Source organism: Solanum lycopersicum, chromosome 12 (genome assembly GCF_036512215.1).
Source record: "Solanum lycopersicum chromosome 12, SLM_r2.1".
In the NCBI taxonomy this organism is placed as follows: Eukaryota; Viridiplantae; Streptophyta; class Magnoliopsida; order Solanales; family Solanaceae; genus Solanum; species Solanum lycopersicum.
Genome location: NC_090811.1, coordinates 5923392 through 5941837, shown reverse-complemented (window position 1 = coordinate 5941837; position 18446 = coordinate 5923392). Strand labels below are relative to the sequence as shown.

Here is an 18446-nt window from a genome sequence, read left to right as displayed (position 1 = left end):
GATTCAAATGATTAACATCCAGACCTTGAAAATGAGATACTTTAACGAGTGAGAACAGTATAATTAAGATTAACACCCTCGTTAAGTGCAAACAAATGAGGTGTTTCAAGTCACGATAACGACATATTGGGTCCAAACTAGGAATGGAAAAATCAAACTTAATTCGTCCAACTCGTTCAAGTTTGAACCTGTTCATTTATCAGCTCAATCCAATATATCTTAACCCATTCCAATCTATTAAATAATGGGTTGATATGTAGTCCAACATAACTTGACACATGAGAAATCTTGTCAATTTTTTAATTTTTATTTTTGATGTGTTATATATAATCATAATAAAATCATTTTACTTGGTGATAAAATATTCTAAAAAACAATATATAAAACTATTAAAGCTTAATAAAAATTGAATAGAGTAGATTATGACCCACATTTTCGCTTGTTCAGCTCAAGTAGCTTTGAAGCGGATCAATAATCCACTCATTTATTAACTCAACCTAATTTAACTCCTTCAAATTTAACCCAACACGCTCTTTTAACACCTTTAATCTGAACACAAAAATATACCTAATTTGCGTATGAAGTAATAAATAAACTTATATTCAAGAAAACTTGTCTAGATTGCGTGACACAATATGTGTCAATAAGGTTTAATGTATATGCGAAGTCTCGGAAGATTGATCTTATGGAAATATGTTGTTTATATTACTGATTTGTCAACTAAAAATAATGCAACTAAAATGATAAGTATATTAAGAGTTGTTAACATTATTAATTAAGGTTTAGGGATACGTTGCTTTCGTATTCTTATTTTATATGATTATTGTTATTAAACATATTAAGATAGCTATTGAATTGTTGAATCACAAAGTTGGTAATATATGTTTTGTCTTTTAAATCGTATAATTGTCTATCCAGATTGACCTCACTTGAGAACCACCCCGGGCGCATTTATAAACTATTAGTATTTGACTCAAGCATAACATAAAATGAGTATGTTTTCATCATAGTATATATATATACTGTGATGGTATCATAATAGTTCTCCTATATCATTCGATGGTACATAAATGACACCGGCACTATCACAATATATTCATTTATCATCATGATATTAAAATTGCATAATTGAAGAACAATCATTATTTCTTCAAGACAATCCTCAATTCTTAATGAGACACTTTTAAATTCTTAATGACATTCAAGAAAAATTGCACGAATATTAAATGACATTAAATTTGCAACCCTTAAAGTCAAGTCTATTATACCTAAGTAAAGATTAAAATATATATTTATCTGATCCGTTCGAATTCAATCTAATTTATCTATTTAACACCTTTACCTAGGTAAAATAAACTTGACTTTGAGGGTTGCGAATTCCGCGTGAACCTTTAAGAGTAGTTGGGAGAAGTTGAAGAAAAAAAATGAGAAACGTCAGAAGGTTGATGACTTATTCATTCTTCCTTTTCTTGTTGGCATTATATTGAAAATTGTTTGGCCAAATTGATTTTTTTTTAAAAAATTATAATTTTGTAGTGATGACTTCATTTGAAGTGGTTGACCTTCTACATTCCTCATACAGAGGAAATGGATTTTGTAGACAGGATAGCAAATGGGGGTGGGGCGGATACAAGGTGGGGTAGGTTTAAGGTTATATAAGATGATACGAGTTTAAAATTATACAGAGTAAAATACGAAAGTATTGAATGGATTGAATTAATTCTTTCTATAAATACGGAATAAGATTGGGATTATCTATTTTTAAGTAATTCAAGATAATACTAATCAAGACAAAAAGCCAATTGCAACAATTTCCATCGCAGTGTCTTTTTGTGATTTAAGAATAGTTAACAACTAAAACTGTATATGAAAAACACATGTCATGTATTTATTTTGCAGATAATTTTCCTCTTTTCCGCACCTAGAAAGGGAATCACCTAGTTTGTACATGTACACATATATCTTCTTTCTATTTTGTGTGATATACTTTTTTTAGTTAGCTTTTTAAAAACTACGATATTTCTAAATTTAGAAAAAAGTAAGTGTTAATTTTCATTTTATACCCTTAATGAGAACATTGAGAAGCTCTTATATTTTAAAGGTTATAGCCATATAAATATTATTTTCATCCATTTTTAATTGTCATAATTTCTTTTTTAGAGTCAAATGATAATAACTTTGACTAACATTTTACGATTAATTTTTCATCCTATTGATATGCAAAATATTGAAATTTATAATACTTTTCGTATAGTTTTTGAATTAATGTAATTAATCAAATGACTTATCAAAAACGCAACATGACAATTAAAATTAGACAAAGAGTGCACTATGTTATATTTAAGAGGACAAACGTGCCAAAAATCTTTATTTTTGTCTAAAATATATGCAAATTCAAACTATAAATTGGAAGCAACGGGAGAAACATTTATTTTCTGATTATCTTCCCTTAACAGCTAGGAAAGAAGTAATTGATTTTACATGTGGCACATATTTGAATTTCTCCATGCTAGTTTATTCTTTACAATGATAATTAAATTCATAAATTTATTTGATTTTGAATCTTTGCTTCCATCACGTACTTTTTCATAGGATATTCCTCTTTGAAATCTATGAAAATGTTAAATTTGTTTTAATTCAAGCTTTGCTTGAACATGACATTGTGTAAAATGAGAATAGATTAAGTAATATCATAATGCTATACTTATTTTGCCTTTTTAAGTCTCCTATAATGAAAGCAAAACTCAAAAAGAAAAAAACTACAAGCAAGAGGGTCATGCTTGAACAACCAGATGTTTAGGGGTTCATCCCGAACTCCTTTGGCGGAAAATTATATTATTTTTATATGGTTACAATATTTTTTTAGGTATATATATATAGTAGAGGTCGAATCCCCTTCGGCTATTTCGTATGTCTATTTCTTCAAATTTTGAATCCTCTTATCGAAAATTCTCGCTGCATCTACTTACTTGCCTCACAAATTCTATTTAAGCCTAAAAAATCTCTACTAATTAACATGCACGTAAAAACTGAGAATAAAGGTCAAATACCAGGATCTATCAAGCTTACAAAATTATATTTGACATCAAAAACGTAATCAAACTTCTCCATATCTTCCTTGAGAAGTTCGAAAGACTGTTTTCAATAGACCATCCATTCAACTAAAACATATTTGAAAAAACAAAACAAGTTCACCACCTTCCAAAAAGCAGTTAAGATGTAGTTTTAGTTCGTTCCTGATCAACGTTATCAAATGAGTATAGTACTTGAATCCACAATGCTGTTGGTAACTCGATTTATCAGGTCGTTGTCGTAGAAACAGGACTACGAAAATCAAAAATGATATTCGAGTGCATTCTGATGTTGTAGCTTGCTAAATCCCAGTAATCAGCTAGTCTTTTTCCCTCGAACACAAGTTTTTTCAGATGAACTGGTATTGTTTATCTCTTCACCTTTAAGACAGACTCTTCGTTGACATCACTATGATATAATATCTTTGAATCTTCCAATTTCTGTTTCCCAATAAACAAATCCATACAACTTATCGAGTAGCCAACTCTGCTTTCTATAATTGTCTTTAAAATGTCGCGAACAGTTAATGCAACCTTGACTTCTATTTTAACAGTTTCCTTTGTTGGCATTACCACGGAAATAAGCAACTTGTCTCGCTGAATGTAAACCATATGAAGTGTTGATCCACCATTGATTTTGTAAAAAGCTAAGGTTTTGTCATCTTCAAGAAACTTCCCGTCACGAATAAGAGAAAATTTCTTTGAGTTTATTCCTTCTTTGACCCCAATCCTACATTTGACATCATGGATAGTATCGAAAACCGTAATTGTAACATTAGTATGGGGTCTATTCACCAAAAATACCTTTGGTACTGAAATTGTCGATATAAGCATGAAGGGTGGAGTTTTTGATAGAATGTATGCCTTCACTTAACGAGTAATGGACCAGGTCCCTTACTTTAATTCAGAAAATTACCAGAAAGTTAAATGCAGTAAAATCAACACAATGATTTTACGTGGAAACCTCCTTGCTTAAGGGAGTAAAACCACGACCTGTCTCACAGGATTTTCAATCGTTTTCACTAATCTTCAAAAGCAAAAGCGAAACACGATTACACCAAACGTAAGAAAGAGTTATCAATCTTACCGTTAAGCAATAGACCTCTATTGCTCAACAAGCCAAAGTAGAAAAACAATCTACCCACTAAGCTATCCCACCTGGACAACCTAGACTTTTAACACAACACACCAATTCCTTTATAGATTTAGGAGTGGTTTACAATTTAAGAACAAGAGAATAAATTCCTAAACAACTAGACGAAAAGCTCCACATGTTGCTATTGTCCTAGGAATGATTCTGCATATGCTTTGTGTTAGACTTTGCAAGAGTTCTTGAAAAGTGTTTATCAAGTTGCAAAAACTAAGAAACAAATGTTTAGGAAAGTGCCTTTTATATGGGCAAGTCACTTTCCTAAACTTCTTTGCCATTGATTGGAAAGGTCACACTTTTCTGATGCCATCGGGAAGTGTGCACCTACTTTCTGTACGTCTCCAGCTGGCAGTTGACTGGCTTATTATCATGAGGGTCTGGTACCTCTACTAGGTCCCTGGGTTTGTTTCATCTGCAATACTTCAAAGAAGACACCTGCAATACTCAAGTAGAAAATCCGGTACCTTTATGAGGTCCCTAAGTTTGTCAAATCATCAAAACTACAAATAACATTTTCCCTCTTTTTGATGATGACAAACAATGATATGACAAACAATGATATGATCTGAAATCTTCACCAGAATCGTTCCCCCTGACTTTGTATTCCCCCTTTCTGTATATTCCCCCTTAATGTATGTTCCCCCTTAATGTATGTTCTCCTTTATTTAGCTACTTACAGTTTACTTCCCCCTTTTGGCATCATAAAAAGGATATGCAGTAAACCATTGAGTCAACACAAATAATGAACAAGATCAGAGCAAACAGCAATCAAACAGTAGAGGAAACGCATTCACAAAAGAACATAGGAAGAACAACAAAGGAATAAAGAAACCAACATGCCATTATAACATAAATACATTAAAAACAAGCTAAAATCCATTAACACGATGATTAACCACACAACAAAAGAGACACAAGGAAGGATAGAGTCACAGTTTAGGAAGAGGGGGGAGTTTTGGATAGAGACTGAATAACAAGAGTGAGTCGTGCATTGACAACATCATTATCCTTGATGGCCTTTTCTTGCAGGGCAGTTATCGTCGCCTTCAACTCATTGTTCTCTTTCTCCAGTGCTTGTACAACTGAAGAACCAGGTCCCTCACTTTGTGCAGCAAGCAGCTCTGCTTTGAGTATAACAATTTCAGCCTCTTTACTACTCAACCGCACAGTGAGTTCTTCAGTCTCATGTTTAAGCTGATCCAGGTCCTCAAGAAGTTGAGCCATTTTGCTTTTTGGTAAGCCTCTGCCTTCAATACATTCACATTCAAACAAGGTATGCTCAGAGATAGTTTGTTTAACTGTCCCCACCTTGCCAACACCAAGAGGAATCTGAAAGTGCTTGAATACTTTAGTGAGAAAGTATCCATACCCCATTCCATGTACTCCTTTCCTCTCAATCACTATTTTGTGAATGTGTTCAATCATGAGACTAGGAAGGCACAGAGCCTCAAAGCTGCATAGCATCTCCATGACGTACAAGTCAGCAGCAGTAGCAAGTGTTCTCTTTTCAGTGCGAGGGAGAATCACTTTGTTGACAAACTCGAAGACCAGCTGATAGTCACTCTTCATAATTTTCTTATAGATCCCAGCAACCTTGGTTGTGGGAGTCTTAGAAATCAGAGATGCAAATTCTGAAGAGCAAGTTTTTCCCTGCACGGACCGGGTCCCCTCTGTAGGCACTCTAAGGATTTTGCCCAACACCTCCTCATTTAAAGAAATAGCAACATTGTTCATACGTGTGAGGAGACTCGCATCTTCCAGAAATTGAACATTGTAATAGAATTCACGAACCTCTTCTTCATGGAGGATGGGGGATTTTTTGTTGAACAGGTGCAGCCAAGACTGGATCTCTACCATGTCATGCAGAGAGTCCATGCCCTGAAGAGTAATAATCCCCATATCAAACACTCTTCCAGCGAGAACTGCTTGTTTCCTCAGACTGTCAACTACCTCCTGCAAGTTGACATTCTCAACTTTCCTGGATTGAGGACCAGGTTCCTGTGTCCGCTTCCTCTTCCTTTCAGATTTCTTCCCTTTTGACTGTGACTTTTCAACCTTCTTTGCAACCCTTTCCCTTTTCTTATCTGACTTCTTCTTGTTATTTTTCTTTTCAACCTCTTCTCCAGACAACTCAACCAGTTTTTCTTTAGGTATCTTAAACTTTGATACTTTGAAGGTTCGTGCACTTCTGACTGCAGCAGCAGATCGTGCGCTTGCCTTCAAGGCATCAGCCATCAATTTTTGTGCAGCAGACCTTGTATTAGGCCGTCTCTTAGGAGGCTCCTCCACGACCTTCTCCTTTCCTTTGCGAATCTCCATCTTCCATTTAAATGGTTCTTCCTCACTTGCAGATTCAGATGAAGAGGAAGAAGAGTACCGCCCTAAATCAGGGGTTTTATCGAAGATGGGTCGAGAAGGCCTTACCTCTTCTTCATCCAGGGAGTTAGTATGTTCTGCTCTGGCCTCTTCTCTCATCATTGCCAGGCTCTCAATCACGAGTTCCTCACTCGCTGCCAGGATATTAGACCCTGAAGCCCTGTGTTCTGGTATATCTCCCTCAAACATGTTGTCAGGCAACATGTCTTCACATGGACCAGGTACTGTAGTAGTGTTTAGGTCGATGGAGAAGAAAGGGTTGTCCGGAGTATTTTGAGGAGAACTGGGTGGGGGAGGAAGTCTGGCTTGAGCAGTTATTGGAGAGTAGAATGCTAGAGGCTCAATTTCACTAAGGGCATCCAACATTTTCTTAGAAGAAGATGAAGAAGAAGACATATTTGTGATACTGGAAGGGGTCGTTGAAGAACAAAAAGAAGATGAAGACAGATTTGTCTTTGAATGTGAGAGGCCTTTGTGATAAATGAGAGAGATAAAGTTAACAGACGGATGAGAGTTTCAAGAAGAAAAGACCCCTTTTTAAAAGACGTGAAAAGGTGCCAGATCCTTGAGTAGATGCGTCGTTTGATGGAGAAACGGTTGGACTTATCGGTCAGAGTAACCGATGACTGACACGTGGCTTTTTCAACGGTCAAAATTTTTAGTTTAAATTTAATGTATAAATGCTAACTTGGACAGGCACCAGGTACCATGATAGAGTTTAACTTCATTCCTTAATTGTTCTAGCCTCTTCTTTTGCTGAGCAGGTCCCTATTGAGAGTATACCTACAAAAGATACAAAGATTGATCTTGTTCAAATATTTAAGATTCATACAAAGGATACCTGCACTGCAATTCTAACCATCAAGGGAGTTCTACTGTTGGAAGCTAAAAGCATCACTTGGGGATCAACATTCCCAATTTTAATCTATTTTTCTCAAATTGATCCTTGCTCAGAGCCTTGGTGAAGATGTCTGCAATCTGTTCCTCTGTTGGACAGTATGTAAGCACAATATTACCTTCCTCAACATGATCTCTCAAAAAATGATGTCTGACATCAATGTGCTTTGTTCTTTTATGCTGAACTGGATTCTTGCCCATACTCACAGCACTAGTGTTGTCACACATGAGAGGAATTGCTTTGATATGGATTTAAAAATCTTCTAAGTATTGCCTGATCCACAGCAATTGAGAACAACAAGCTGCAACAGCTACGTATTCAGCTTCAGCAGTTGAGAGAGCTACAGAGTTCTGCTTCCTAGTGCCCCAAGAGACAAGTGATGATCCAAGGAAATGAGCCATTCCAGAGGTGCTTTTCCTATCAACTTGATAACCTACAAAATCAGCATCTGCAAAGCCAACCAGATCAAAAGTATCACCTGCAGGATAAAAGAGAACCAGGTCCCCTGTTTTCTTCAGGTATCTAAGAATGCGTTTTGCAGCCTTCAGATGTGAATCACGAGGACATGCTTGAAACCTAGCACACATTCCAACACTGTAAACAATATCAGGCCTGCTAGCAGTCAAATATAGCAAGGAGCCAATGATTCCTCTGTAGATTGTCTTATTCACAAAAGGATCAGATTCTTCTACTATCATCTTGGAATTTGTTCCCATAGGAGTGTCAATAGGTTTTGAATCAAACATATTGAATTTCTTCAGCAGCTCTTTGATGTACTTCTCCTGGCATATTGAAATTCCATTTGATGATTGCTTGATTTGTAGCCCTAGGAAGAATGTCAACTCACCCATCATGCTCATTTCAAACTCCCTTCCCATCAGTGATGAGAATTCTTCACAGAGGTGTTCTGAAGTAGCTCCAAAAATTATGTCATCCACATAAACTTGAATGATAAGCAATTCTTGTTCTCTTTTTAATAAGAACAAAGTATTGTCTATCTTGCCTCTTTTGAAACCATTCTTCAACAGAAACTTTGACAACCTTTCATACCATGCTCTTGGAGCTTGTTTCAGACCATATAGTGCCTTATTGAATCTGAATACATGATTTGGTAGCTGTGCATCTTCAAAACCAGGAGGTTGCTTGACATATACCTCTTCTTTGAGATCTCCGTTCAGAAATGCACTCTTCACATCCATTTGATACAGCTTGAATCCCATAAAGGCAGCAAAAGCTATTAAGATTCTAATAGCTTCCATTCTGGCAACAGGTGCAAAAGTCTCATCATAGTCAATTCCTTCTTCTTGATTGTATCCTTGCACCACTAGCCTGGATTTATTTCTAGTGATAGCTCCATTTTCATCAAGTTTGTTTCTGAATACCCACCTGGTTCCTATTATTGTTCTGCCTTCAGGTCGAGGAACCAGGTACCATAACTTACTTCTTTCAAACTGATGAAGTTCTTCTTGCATAAAATTGATCCAGTCTGCATCACCTAATGCTTCTTTAACATTCTTAGGCTCAATGGATGATATGAATGCTGAGAATGCAACTAGATTTCTTGTTTTTGATCTAGTTTGAATTCCAGAATTCAAGGGAGAAATGAGATTATCAAGAGGATGTGATGAACTATGCTTCCATCCTGACCTTGCAGCAGACTGATTTGGAAGATCATTATGATCTTCTTCATCAGGAGTGACATCATCTTCAAGGGAGTCTGATGTACTTTGGCTTGAGTTTTGAGTAGTACCAGGTACCCCATCATCCTGTTCAACCTCAGCGTCCTCTTCAGGTAGACTGTGATTCTGATCATCACAATCATTTTTCAGTTGTTGATCTGCATCAGTTTCAGCACCTTCAATCTTCTTGGATGTTAGCATTTTTAACACATCATCATCATCATTTGATCCATCATTCTTCAAGCTTCCATTTTCATCAAAAACAACATGAATGCTTTCTTCAATGCATTGTGTCCGCTTGTTGAATATTCTATAGGCTTTGCTGGATGAAGAATATCCAACGAATACTCCTTCATCACTTTTGGGATCAAATTTTCCCAGATCATCCTTCCCATTGTTCAGCACAAAGCATCTGCATCCAAAGGCTCTAAGGTAATTCAACATTGGCTTCTTGTTGTTGAGCAGTTCGTATGGAGTTTTGTTCAGCACAGCTCTTATTAGACACCTGTTGGTAACATGACATGCTGTGTTAACAGCTTCAGCCCAGAAACTTTGAGGAAGATTTGATTCGATAATCATAGTTCTGGCAATGTTCACCAAGGTTCTGTTCTTTCTCTCCACTACTCCATTTTGTTGAGGAGTTCTTGGAGCAGAGAAGTTGTGGGTTGTACCATTTTCCATACAGAATCTATCCAAAGTTGAGTTTTCAAACTCTGTCCCATGATCAGATCTAATGCTGCAAACAACTTGATTCAATTTGGTTTGAATCATTTTAAAAAACACCACCAGCTCATCAGCTGTATCTGCCTTTGATCTCAAAAATCTCGTCCAGGTGTATCTTGAATAGTCATCAACAATCACCAAGATGTACTTCTTGCTATTTTTCTCTTTGAATTTTCAAGGGTCCACAAAGGTCCATGTGAAGCAGCTCTAAGATTCTTGATGATGTTACCTGATTCTTGGGCTTGAATGATGATCTAATTTGCTTTCCTTTAACACAAGTTTCACATATTTTATTTTCAGCAAACTTCATTTTGGGCAACCCTCGGACCAGGTCCTTTGAAATCAACTTATTCAATAAAGATGAACTCACATGTCCCAGCCTACGATGCCAGAGATCAGCACTTTCATTTTGAGCACTGAGACATGTTAAGTCATCTCCATGAGGGATTTCCAAGTTTGCCACATACATATTTTTACTTCTGTGTGCAGTAAGAATTACCTTGTTTGTAGTTAAACTCACCACAGAGCATTTTTCAGAAGTAAACTTGACCTCATTCCCTTTGTCACAGATTTGTGACACACTTAGTAAGCTATACTTCAACCCATCCACATGGTAAACATTGTCAATTGAATCTTCAAGAGATCTTCCTACTTTGCCAACTCCCAGAATGTACCCCTTCTTGCCATCACCAAATGAGACACCTCCTCCTTGGAGGGTCTTGAGTGAGAGGAAGTTCTTTACATCACCAGTCATATGTTTAGAGCAGCCACTATCCATATACCAACATTGACTGCTTCCCCTCTCACTCACCTGCACCAAAAATCACTTGTTAAGCTTGGGAACCCATTTCAGCTTGAGTTCCCAGTAGGCAGACAAAGGAGTGATCAAATTGTACTTGGCCCAATATGGTAGACTTTGAATCTTTCTAACAAAGGACCTAGGAGCAGGAACAGATTTTTTCTTTGAAAATCTGTGAGTTGAGACAGACTATGTAGGACCAGGTTTCTCATTTGGTGCATTTTGTTTTTCAGCATACTTAGAATATCTTTCACATGAGTTTCTCCAGCTAACACACTCATTCTTGAAATGTCCATTCTTACCACAATGCAGACACAACAGATTGTCGGACACAAACACATACTTACTGTGAGGATTATAAGGAGGACTTATGTTCAGACTTCCTAGTCCTTTCTTATTGAAATTACTCTGATTTGTCACATTTGACAGCAACTTTGAGGATTTGGTCCACTTAAGAGAATTTTCAAGCTCTTTCTTAAGTTTCACAACATCCTGTTCTAATTTGTTTTTCTTTTCAAGTGACAAACTAAGATTTTTCTCAGAGTTTTTCAATTTCTCTTGAATTTCAGCTTGCAGACTATTTGGCTTTCCATTCGATTTTCAGCTTCTTCAGTAATCTGACACAACTGGTTCTTAAGTTCAGAGTTTTTTAACTCTAGAGACACCATTCTTGACATTGTGTCTTCAAATTGACCTTTGTTTTCAGTTAAAATTTCAAGTTCAGCAATCATGGTATCTCTTTCAGATGTTAACTCTATCACAGAATCTAACATGACTTTTGCCAAGGTTCTCAATTTTTTAAGAGAATATTTATCCAGGTCAATTTTCATGTCAAAAAGAGTTACCTGATTGTCTTCTTCCTCATTTTCTTTGTGTGCCATGAGAGCAAACATTTCATTGAAGACGGTTTCCTCCTCGTGCACAGCAACCATCGACACATCTTTTGGCTCATCAGGATCTTCTGAGTCACTAGAAGAATCCCCCCATGCAGCAAGAGCTCTTTTGACAACCATATCAGCAGCAGCTTTACGATCTCTGTTTCCAAGTACCAGGTCCCTTTTGTTTTCTTTATCACCCCTGTGTTTTTGATGTTCCTTGTTTTCAGTCTTGAGCAAAGGACACTCTCTGATTAAGTGTCCAGATTTTTCACACTTGTAGCAAGTATCTCCTTGAGCAGCATTTCGAGTCCCATTTGTTCCTCTTTTATACATTTTGTTTTTTTTCACAATCTTTTGAAATCTACTGATGAGATATGCCATATCATCATCATCACTTGAATCTTCATCTGATTTATACTTTAACATCAATGATTTGTCCTTCTTGATTTCCTTTTTTGACAAATCATAGTTTCGATTCATCTCATGTGTTTTAAGATTGCCAATCAAGGCATCCATGGTCAGCACCTTCAAGTCTTTAGCTTCAGTAATGGCATCAACTTTGCTCTCCCAAGACTTTGGAAGAATTCGAAGCACTTTCCTGACTTGTTTGGTCATGCTTATAGGTTCACCCAAACTTCGCAGCTCATTTGTAATAGAAGAAAACTTGGTGAACATGTCATGTATAGTTTCTCCTTCCTTCATTTTGAAGTTCTCATATCGTGAGGTGAGCATGTCAATCTTGGATTCTTTGACTTGTTCAGTTCCTTCATGTGCAGCCAACAAACAATCCCAAATTTCTTTAGCAGACTCACAGGCTGACACTCTGTTGTACTCATCAGGTCCTATCCCACAGACCAGAAGAGTTTTAGCTTTGAAACCCTTTTCAATCTTTTTCCTGTCAGCATCATCATATTTCTGCCTGGGCTTTGGAACAGTAATGGTCCTTTCTCCATCCTTTACTTCCATCATTGGAACAAAGGGTCCATCAAGTATAATATCTCATAACTCGCTATCTTCAGCCATGAGATAGTCGTGCATTCTAACTTTCCACCAACTGTAGAAGTGTCCATTGAAACGAGGAGGTCTGTGTGACGACTGACCTTCTTCGAGGTTAAGTGGAGCTGCCATTCTTAGAACAAAATCACTTCCTTGGTGTTAACCAAATAGATAGTGCCTGCTCTGATACCACTTGATAGAATGTATGCCTTCACTTAACGAGTAATGGACCAGGTCCCTTATTTTAATTCAGAAAATTACCAGAAAGTTAAATGCAGTAAAATCAACACAATGATTTTACGTGGAAACCTCCTTGCTTAAGAGAGTAAAACCACGACCTGTCTCACAGGATTTTCAATCGTTTTCACTAATCTTCAAAAGCAAAAGCGAAACACGATTACACCAAACGTAAGAAAGAGTTATCAATCTTACCGTTAAGCAATAGACCTCTATTGCTCAACAAGCCGAAGTAGAAAAACAATCTATCCACTAAGCTATCCCACCTGGACAACCTAGACTTTTAACACAACACACCAATTCCTTTATAGATTTAGGAGTGGTTTACAATTTAAGAACAAGAGAATAAATTCCTAAACAACTAGACGAAAAGCTCCAGATGTTGCTGTTGTCCTAGAAATGATTCTGCATATGCTTTGTGTTAGCCTTTGCAAGAGTTCTTGAAAAGTGTTTATCAAGTTGCAAAAACTAAGAAACAAATGTTTAGGAAAGTGCCTTTTATATGGGCAAGTCACTTTCCTAAACTTCTTTGCCATTGGTTGGAAAGGTCACACTTTTTTGACGCCATCGGGAAGTGTGCACCTACTTTCTGTACGTCTCCAGCTGGCAGTTGACTGACTTATTATCATGAGGGCCTGGTACCTCTACTAGGTCGCTGGGTTTGTTTCATCTGCAACACTTCAAAGAAGACACCTGCAATACTCAAGTAGAAAACCCGGTACCTTTATGAGGTCCCTAAGTTTGTCAAATCATCAAAACTACAAATAACAGTTTTCGATAATGCCACAATCCATTAGCTTCTGTTCATCATCTGTTAGGCGAACATCTTTTGAAAATAGCTGTTGAAGACATTCCGGTATGCCCTCATGATCATGTATTAAAGATTTCACGTGTCCGATACTATCTGATTCCTCAACTGTTTTAGTGACCTTCACGTCTATAGTCATCTGCAAGAGGATAAACAAAACAAGAACGGTATTTAACAGTGCTAAGTTAAAAATCATAAGCACCAGCAAAACGAAAACATTCTAAGTCTATGTTTTGCTTAAGTCAAATACAATGCAATTGTATCTTTCCTATCAAAGTTCAAAATCCTCTGCCACACAATAGTACAACATTTGCCGTGCCTAGGCCCCTTCTTCCCTTACCTACCCGCCTTAGTAAGTCTCAAAAGCCTTTCTGTTTTAGTAGATCAATCAAAAGGGATATAGTCTATACACCGACACATCTAACCAGCTCGCATGCACTGCAATAAAAATAATTATTAGCGGTAATTAATTCATAATTGCTGTTAAATATATATTTTTTTAGCTGTTATTAATATTTTTGTTTGTCCCTAAAACCTTTAGCGACATTTCTTTTAATGACACTTAACTAACGCTGATAAAAATTTTAACACTCTGTATTAATGTCAATATTTTTTGTTGCTAAAAAATATTTTTTTTACTGTAGCAGTGTTCACTAGTTTCACCGACTAGACAAAAAGAATGATTCAGTCGATACATATATTTATAGAGTAAATTTTGTATATAGCATTATATGTAGTATTATTATCAAGTTATGGCAGAGTTTCAATTTCATTTTGTAGCATTTAATATCTCACTCTATAACATTTTATTAGTAATTATATTGTTAACTATAATTTATTAAAAAAAGTTGTTATTAAAAATTAATTAAAAATTAAGTAGATAAAGTGATAATGAGTAATTAATTTTAATGATTAAGAAATTATGACAATATAAATTAAGTGGCTTTTGTCAGTCATAATTACAGCATTTATTCAATGTCGCACACCTGAGAATTTGAAGAGTTTAACATTTTATTTAGTTAAATTAAAGGTAGATAAATTATTAGCATTACTTTTGTTTCTTTATTAATTGCTACATTTAATGCAGGTAACACGTTTTTAATATGAATGAGTTTAATTAAAATTAAATATATGATTAGCACATTTATAGGGATATTAAATATTTTTAAATTATCATCATTGCCTTAAATATCTCTAGTTAGTTAAAATAATATTATTTTTTTTGAATTAATTCCTTAAAAAACTCAACAAGATAATAACAAATATTTTCAAATTTTTAGAATACTTTCAGATTGTCATTTTCAAACATATTTGGATCAACGTTACAAGTAGTCTTCTTTCTAAAATTTCACGATTATTTTCAGATTGCTTTCAACGTATAAGTCATTTTTTCTTAAAATTCAAGAATATTTTTAACGTATAAGTCCTCTTTATATTCTACTTCTTTTTTTTAGTAACCTGATAAATTTTGGCGTACAATATATGTTTCTATTTAAATTATAATATATGTTTTTATATTAATTTTGTATTGAAAATGTATTGTGTTTGTTAATTTGAGTATTGTATATGACAGTGAATGATATAGTTAGTTTAGAATGAAAATTTGTGTAGCGTTGAAGTCTGAATTTTTTTTAATAGTGTATGAAGATTATACGAAATATGTATCATTTGTGTATGAAAGTCCATTTATTTTTTTTTTCAAAATTACAGTATATGTTTCTAATGAAATTAAAATATATGTTTTGTATTAATTTTGTACAGCGGGTATACCAAAACTTAAAAGATGGAAGAGATTTGCTGACGTGAAATTTAAAAAGACAAAAGTGACTTGTCGTAGATGCCATCAAGTTGGACACAATAGAAAGACATGTTCAAATGATACTGTGCAAAAACAATAATTTCGTAACGTTACATTTGTTATTGTGTTGTTTTGAATGTTAGAAACACGTTTTGTTTTATTGAGTGCAATTGTTATCATTGACATTCATAAAATTTGATTTCTTAAAAAATTGTCATATATATATATATATATATATATATATATATATATATATATATACCATTTTTTTCTGTTACATATTCAAAGTTCATTATGACATTCATAATTCATACAATGTTTATACATTATATATATACATTGAACTATACTGCGATTCATAAAATGTTCATATAGTATTCATACAATGTTCATATATGTACCATTTGAATCTGTTACATATATCCAAGTTCAATATGAGATTCATAATTCATACAATGTTTATACATTATATATACATTGAACTTTACTGTCATTCATAAAATGTTCATATAGTATTCATACATTGTTCATATATATACCATTTGTTTCTGTTACATATATCAAAGTTCAATATGACATTCATAATTTATACAATATTTATACATTTTTCATACAATGTTCATATATTTTTGCATATTGCAATCGAAATTTATACAAAAATCATACACATTTAATAAAGTGCAAACATTCATTTAAGCATACTACCATTAAATACAACAGTTAATATATTATGGTATATATAGTTTAATATATTTTAGACAACATGCAGACATGAGTGTTACAAGATCTCTACTGCTGAATTTTTATGACAAGTCAAAATCATCTCTTGGTTTCACACACCAAGAAGAGAAGAAGAAGAAGAAATTGATGAACTATGTGATTCTTCACTCACTTTGTCTTGTTCTTCATTAACAACCGGTTCTTCAATCATGTCCGGGACAGAATTTTTTACTTTCCTCCTCTTGTAATATTTTTTTTCGATTTTTTCACCGTTGACACTACTTTATTTTTAGAAGGACTAGACCTTACTAATTCATCATTCGACTTCTTCTCTAATTCCATCGCAGCTGTATAGCCTGAGATTTGCGATTGAATTTGAGTTATACATAGATCAAAAGATGGAATTTCAACCATGAAGTTACCGATATAGCTTGTACCTCTTGTGAATCTCCTTAGGGTATTTGGTTTATACATTGTATTCAACAACCCAGATCCTAAAAATTTATAGACAAATAAATATTAAAGAATTTGACATAAATAAATATAAAACTTGAAGAAATCTGCATTATCTATACAATGTAAATTTCTCCTATAATCAAGCAACAACATATAAAAATTAAATAATTTTAGGAAAGAATTAGAGAAAAAATAAAAACTTTAAGAAATAAACCTGTTTGATGATCTATACAACATGATTTTTTCCGAAAATCATGCAATATTGCGAATTTGATGGTCGAAAAATAAAAAATCTAATTTTGTGGAAGATTGATAGAGATGTAGTTGAATAAGGATTTTAAACTTAATCTGATTTTGGGAAATAAGTTTAAAGCTTGAAATGGTTTCTATCTTTAATTAATTGATAGAGAGAGAAACATGTGGTGCCTTTAATTGATTAATAGAGAGAGAAACGTGAAAAAAGGCGTGCAAAATTAATATGGTAAAAAGAGAAGCATGTAAATAGGGGAAAGGTTGAGTGTATTGAGGGAAGATAAAAGAGTATTGGTTGATATGGCGGTGGATAGTTATTGGGTAACCATATAATATGAAATTAATTAAAATCAAATTCCTAATTTTTAGATTTTGTTTTTTAAAAGGTAACTATATAATATGAAGTTTAATTAATATTTAATAAATAATAATTTATTATTTATATTTAAAACATTAAAAGGTAATTGATTAATATTTAATAATTTATTATTTATATTAAAAACTTTAAAAGGTAATTGATTAATCAGTAATAATTTAAAAGGTTTTGTTGATAAAAGGTAAGTAAATAAATGAAACTGATTATTTAAACATAATAATTATTAGTTAAATAATAAAATAATTTTTTTAATTAATATATTATTAGTTAATATGCTATAACTTGATAATAATATGCTATAAATAGTTTATTTTTAAATATTTTCTTAATTAATAAATTATTAATTGATGTGATATAAGACGATAATAATATGCTATAAGTAATTTAATTTTAAAGAGTATGATTACAACTTGATATTTATCCTCTTAAATGTGTGTGTGATGTTAATTTTTCTATATTATAGGTGCACTTGAAGTGTGGTTTGTGGTGTCAGGTGTCCCTATTAGTTGACCCTTCCCATATGTTAGGCTCCGTCTTCAGGACTCAGGATAAGAAAAACTCAAATATAATAAGAAAATCAGGATAACAATCTGATAACATTACTACAATAAAGGTGCGAAGAAAGGCTTGATACTTGCCATCAAACGCGAAATAACATTTTATCTCGAATTGTTATAAGGAGCAAACCTTTTTTCTTTTTCAATAATAGTTCTCTTGTGCTTCATGCTCGACTCCATCTGCAAAGCTTAAAATCTCCTACAAATGACACAAAAACAATAGAAAAAAATAAGAAGAATCAAGTATTACTTAACTTTCATATATATATATATATATATATATATATATATATATATATATATATGTATGTATGTATGTATGTATATATATATATATATATATATATATATATATATATAGTAATGATCCAGAAGGTCATTTTAGAAATTTTAAATATTCATTTAACTAGAGTTAATTAATTAATGGGTAATTGTAGACAATTGACTTAACCGATAGTTAATGAGCTAAAATGTTAAATTTATTTAAGATCTTAGACCACTTAACCCATATATATATATATATATATATATATATATATATCAAATAAGTTAGAAATTTTTTATAACTTTTAGATCATAATTGATTTATCAATTTAAGGAAAATAAAATAAGGGAAAGAGGACGCCGCAAGACTATACGAAAGTTGCAGGTATTATGAATCCTTTCAAAGTT

At 33.7% G+C, this 18446-nt stretch overlaps 1 protein-coding gene and 1 long non-coding RNA gene across 2 annotated transcripts; both read right to left on the bottom strand.

Annotated features, from left to right (window-relative positions):
* Positions 1 to 11244: 11244 nt before the first annotated feature.
* Positions 11245 to 12540, bottom strand: LOC138340702 (uncharacterized). The gene has a single exon (XM_069292636.1). The coding sequence runs from the start codon at positions 12538 to 12540 to the stop codon at positions 11245 to 11247; it is 1296 nt and encodes a 431-aa protein (XP_069148737.1).
* Positions 12541 to 16004: 3464 nt separating this feature from the next.
* Positions 16005 to 16988, bottom strand: LOC104644855 (uncharacterized). The gene is made up of 3 exons (XR_738732.4): positions 16804 to 16988; positions 16571 to 16627; positions 16005 to 16489 (listed from the first exon to the last, which is right to left on the bottom strand). It is a non-coding gene; the product is annotated as an uncharacterized lncRNA (long non-coding RNA).
* Positions 16989 to 18446: the final 1458 nt, after the last annotated feature.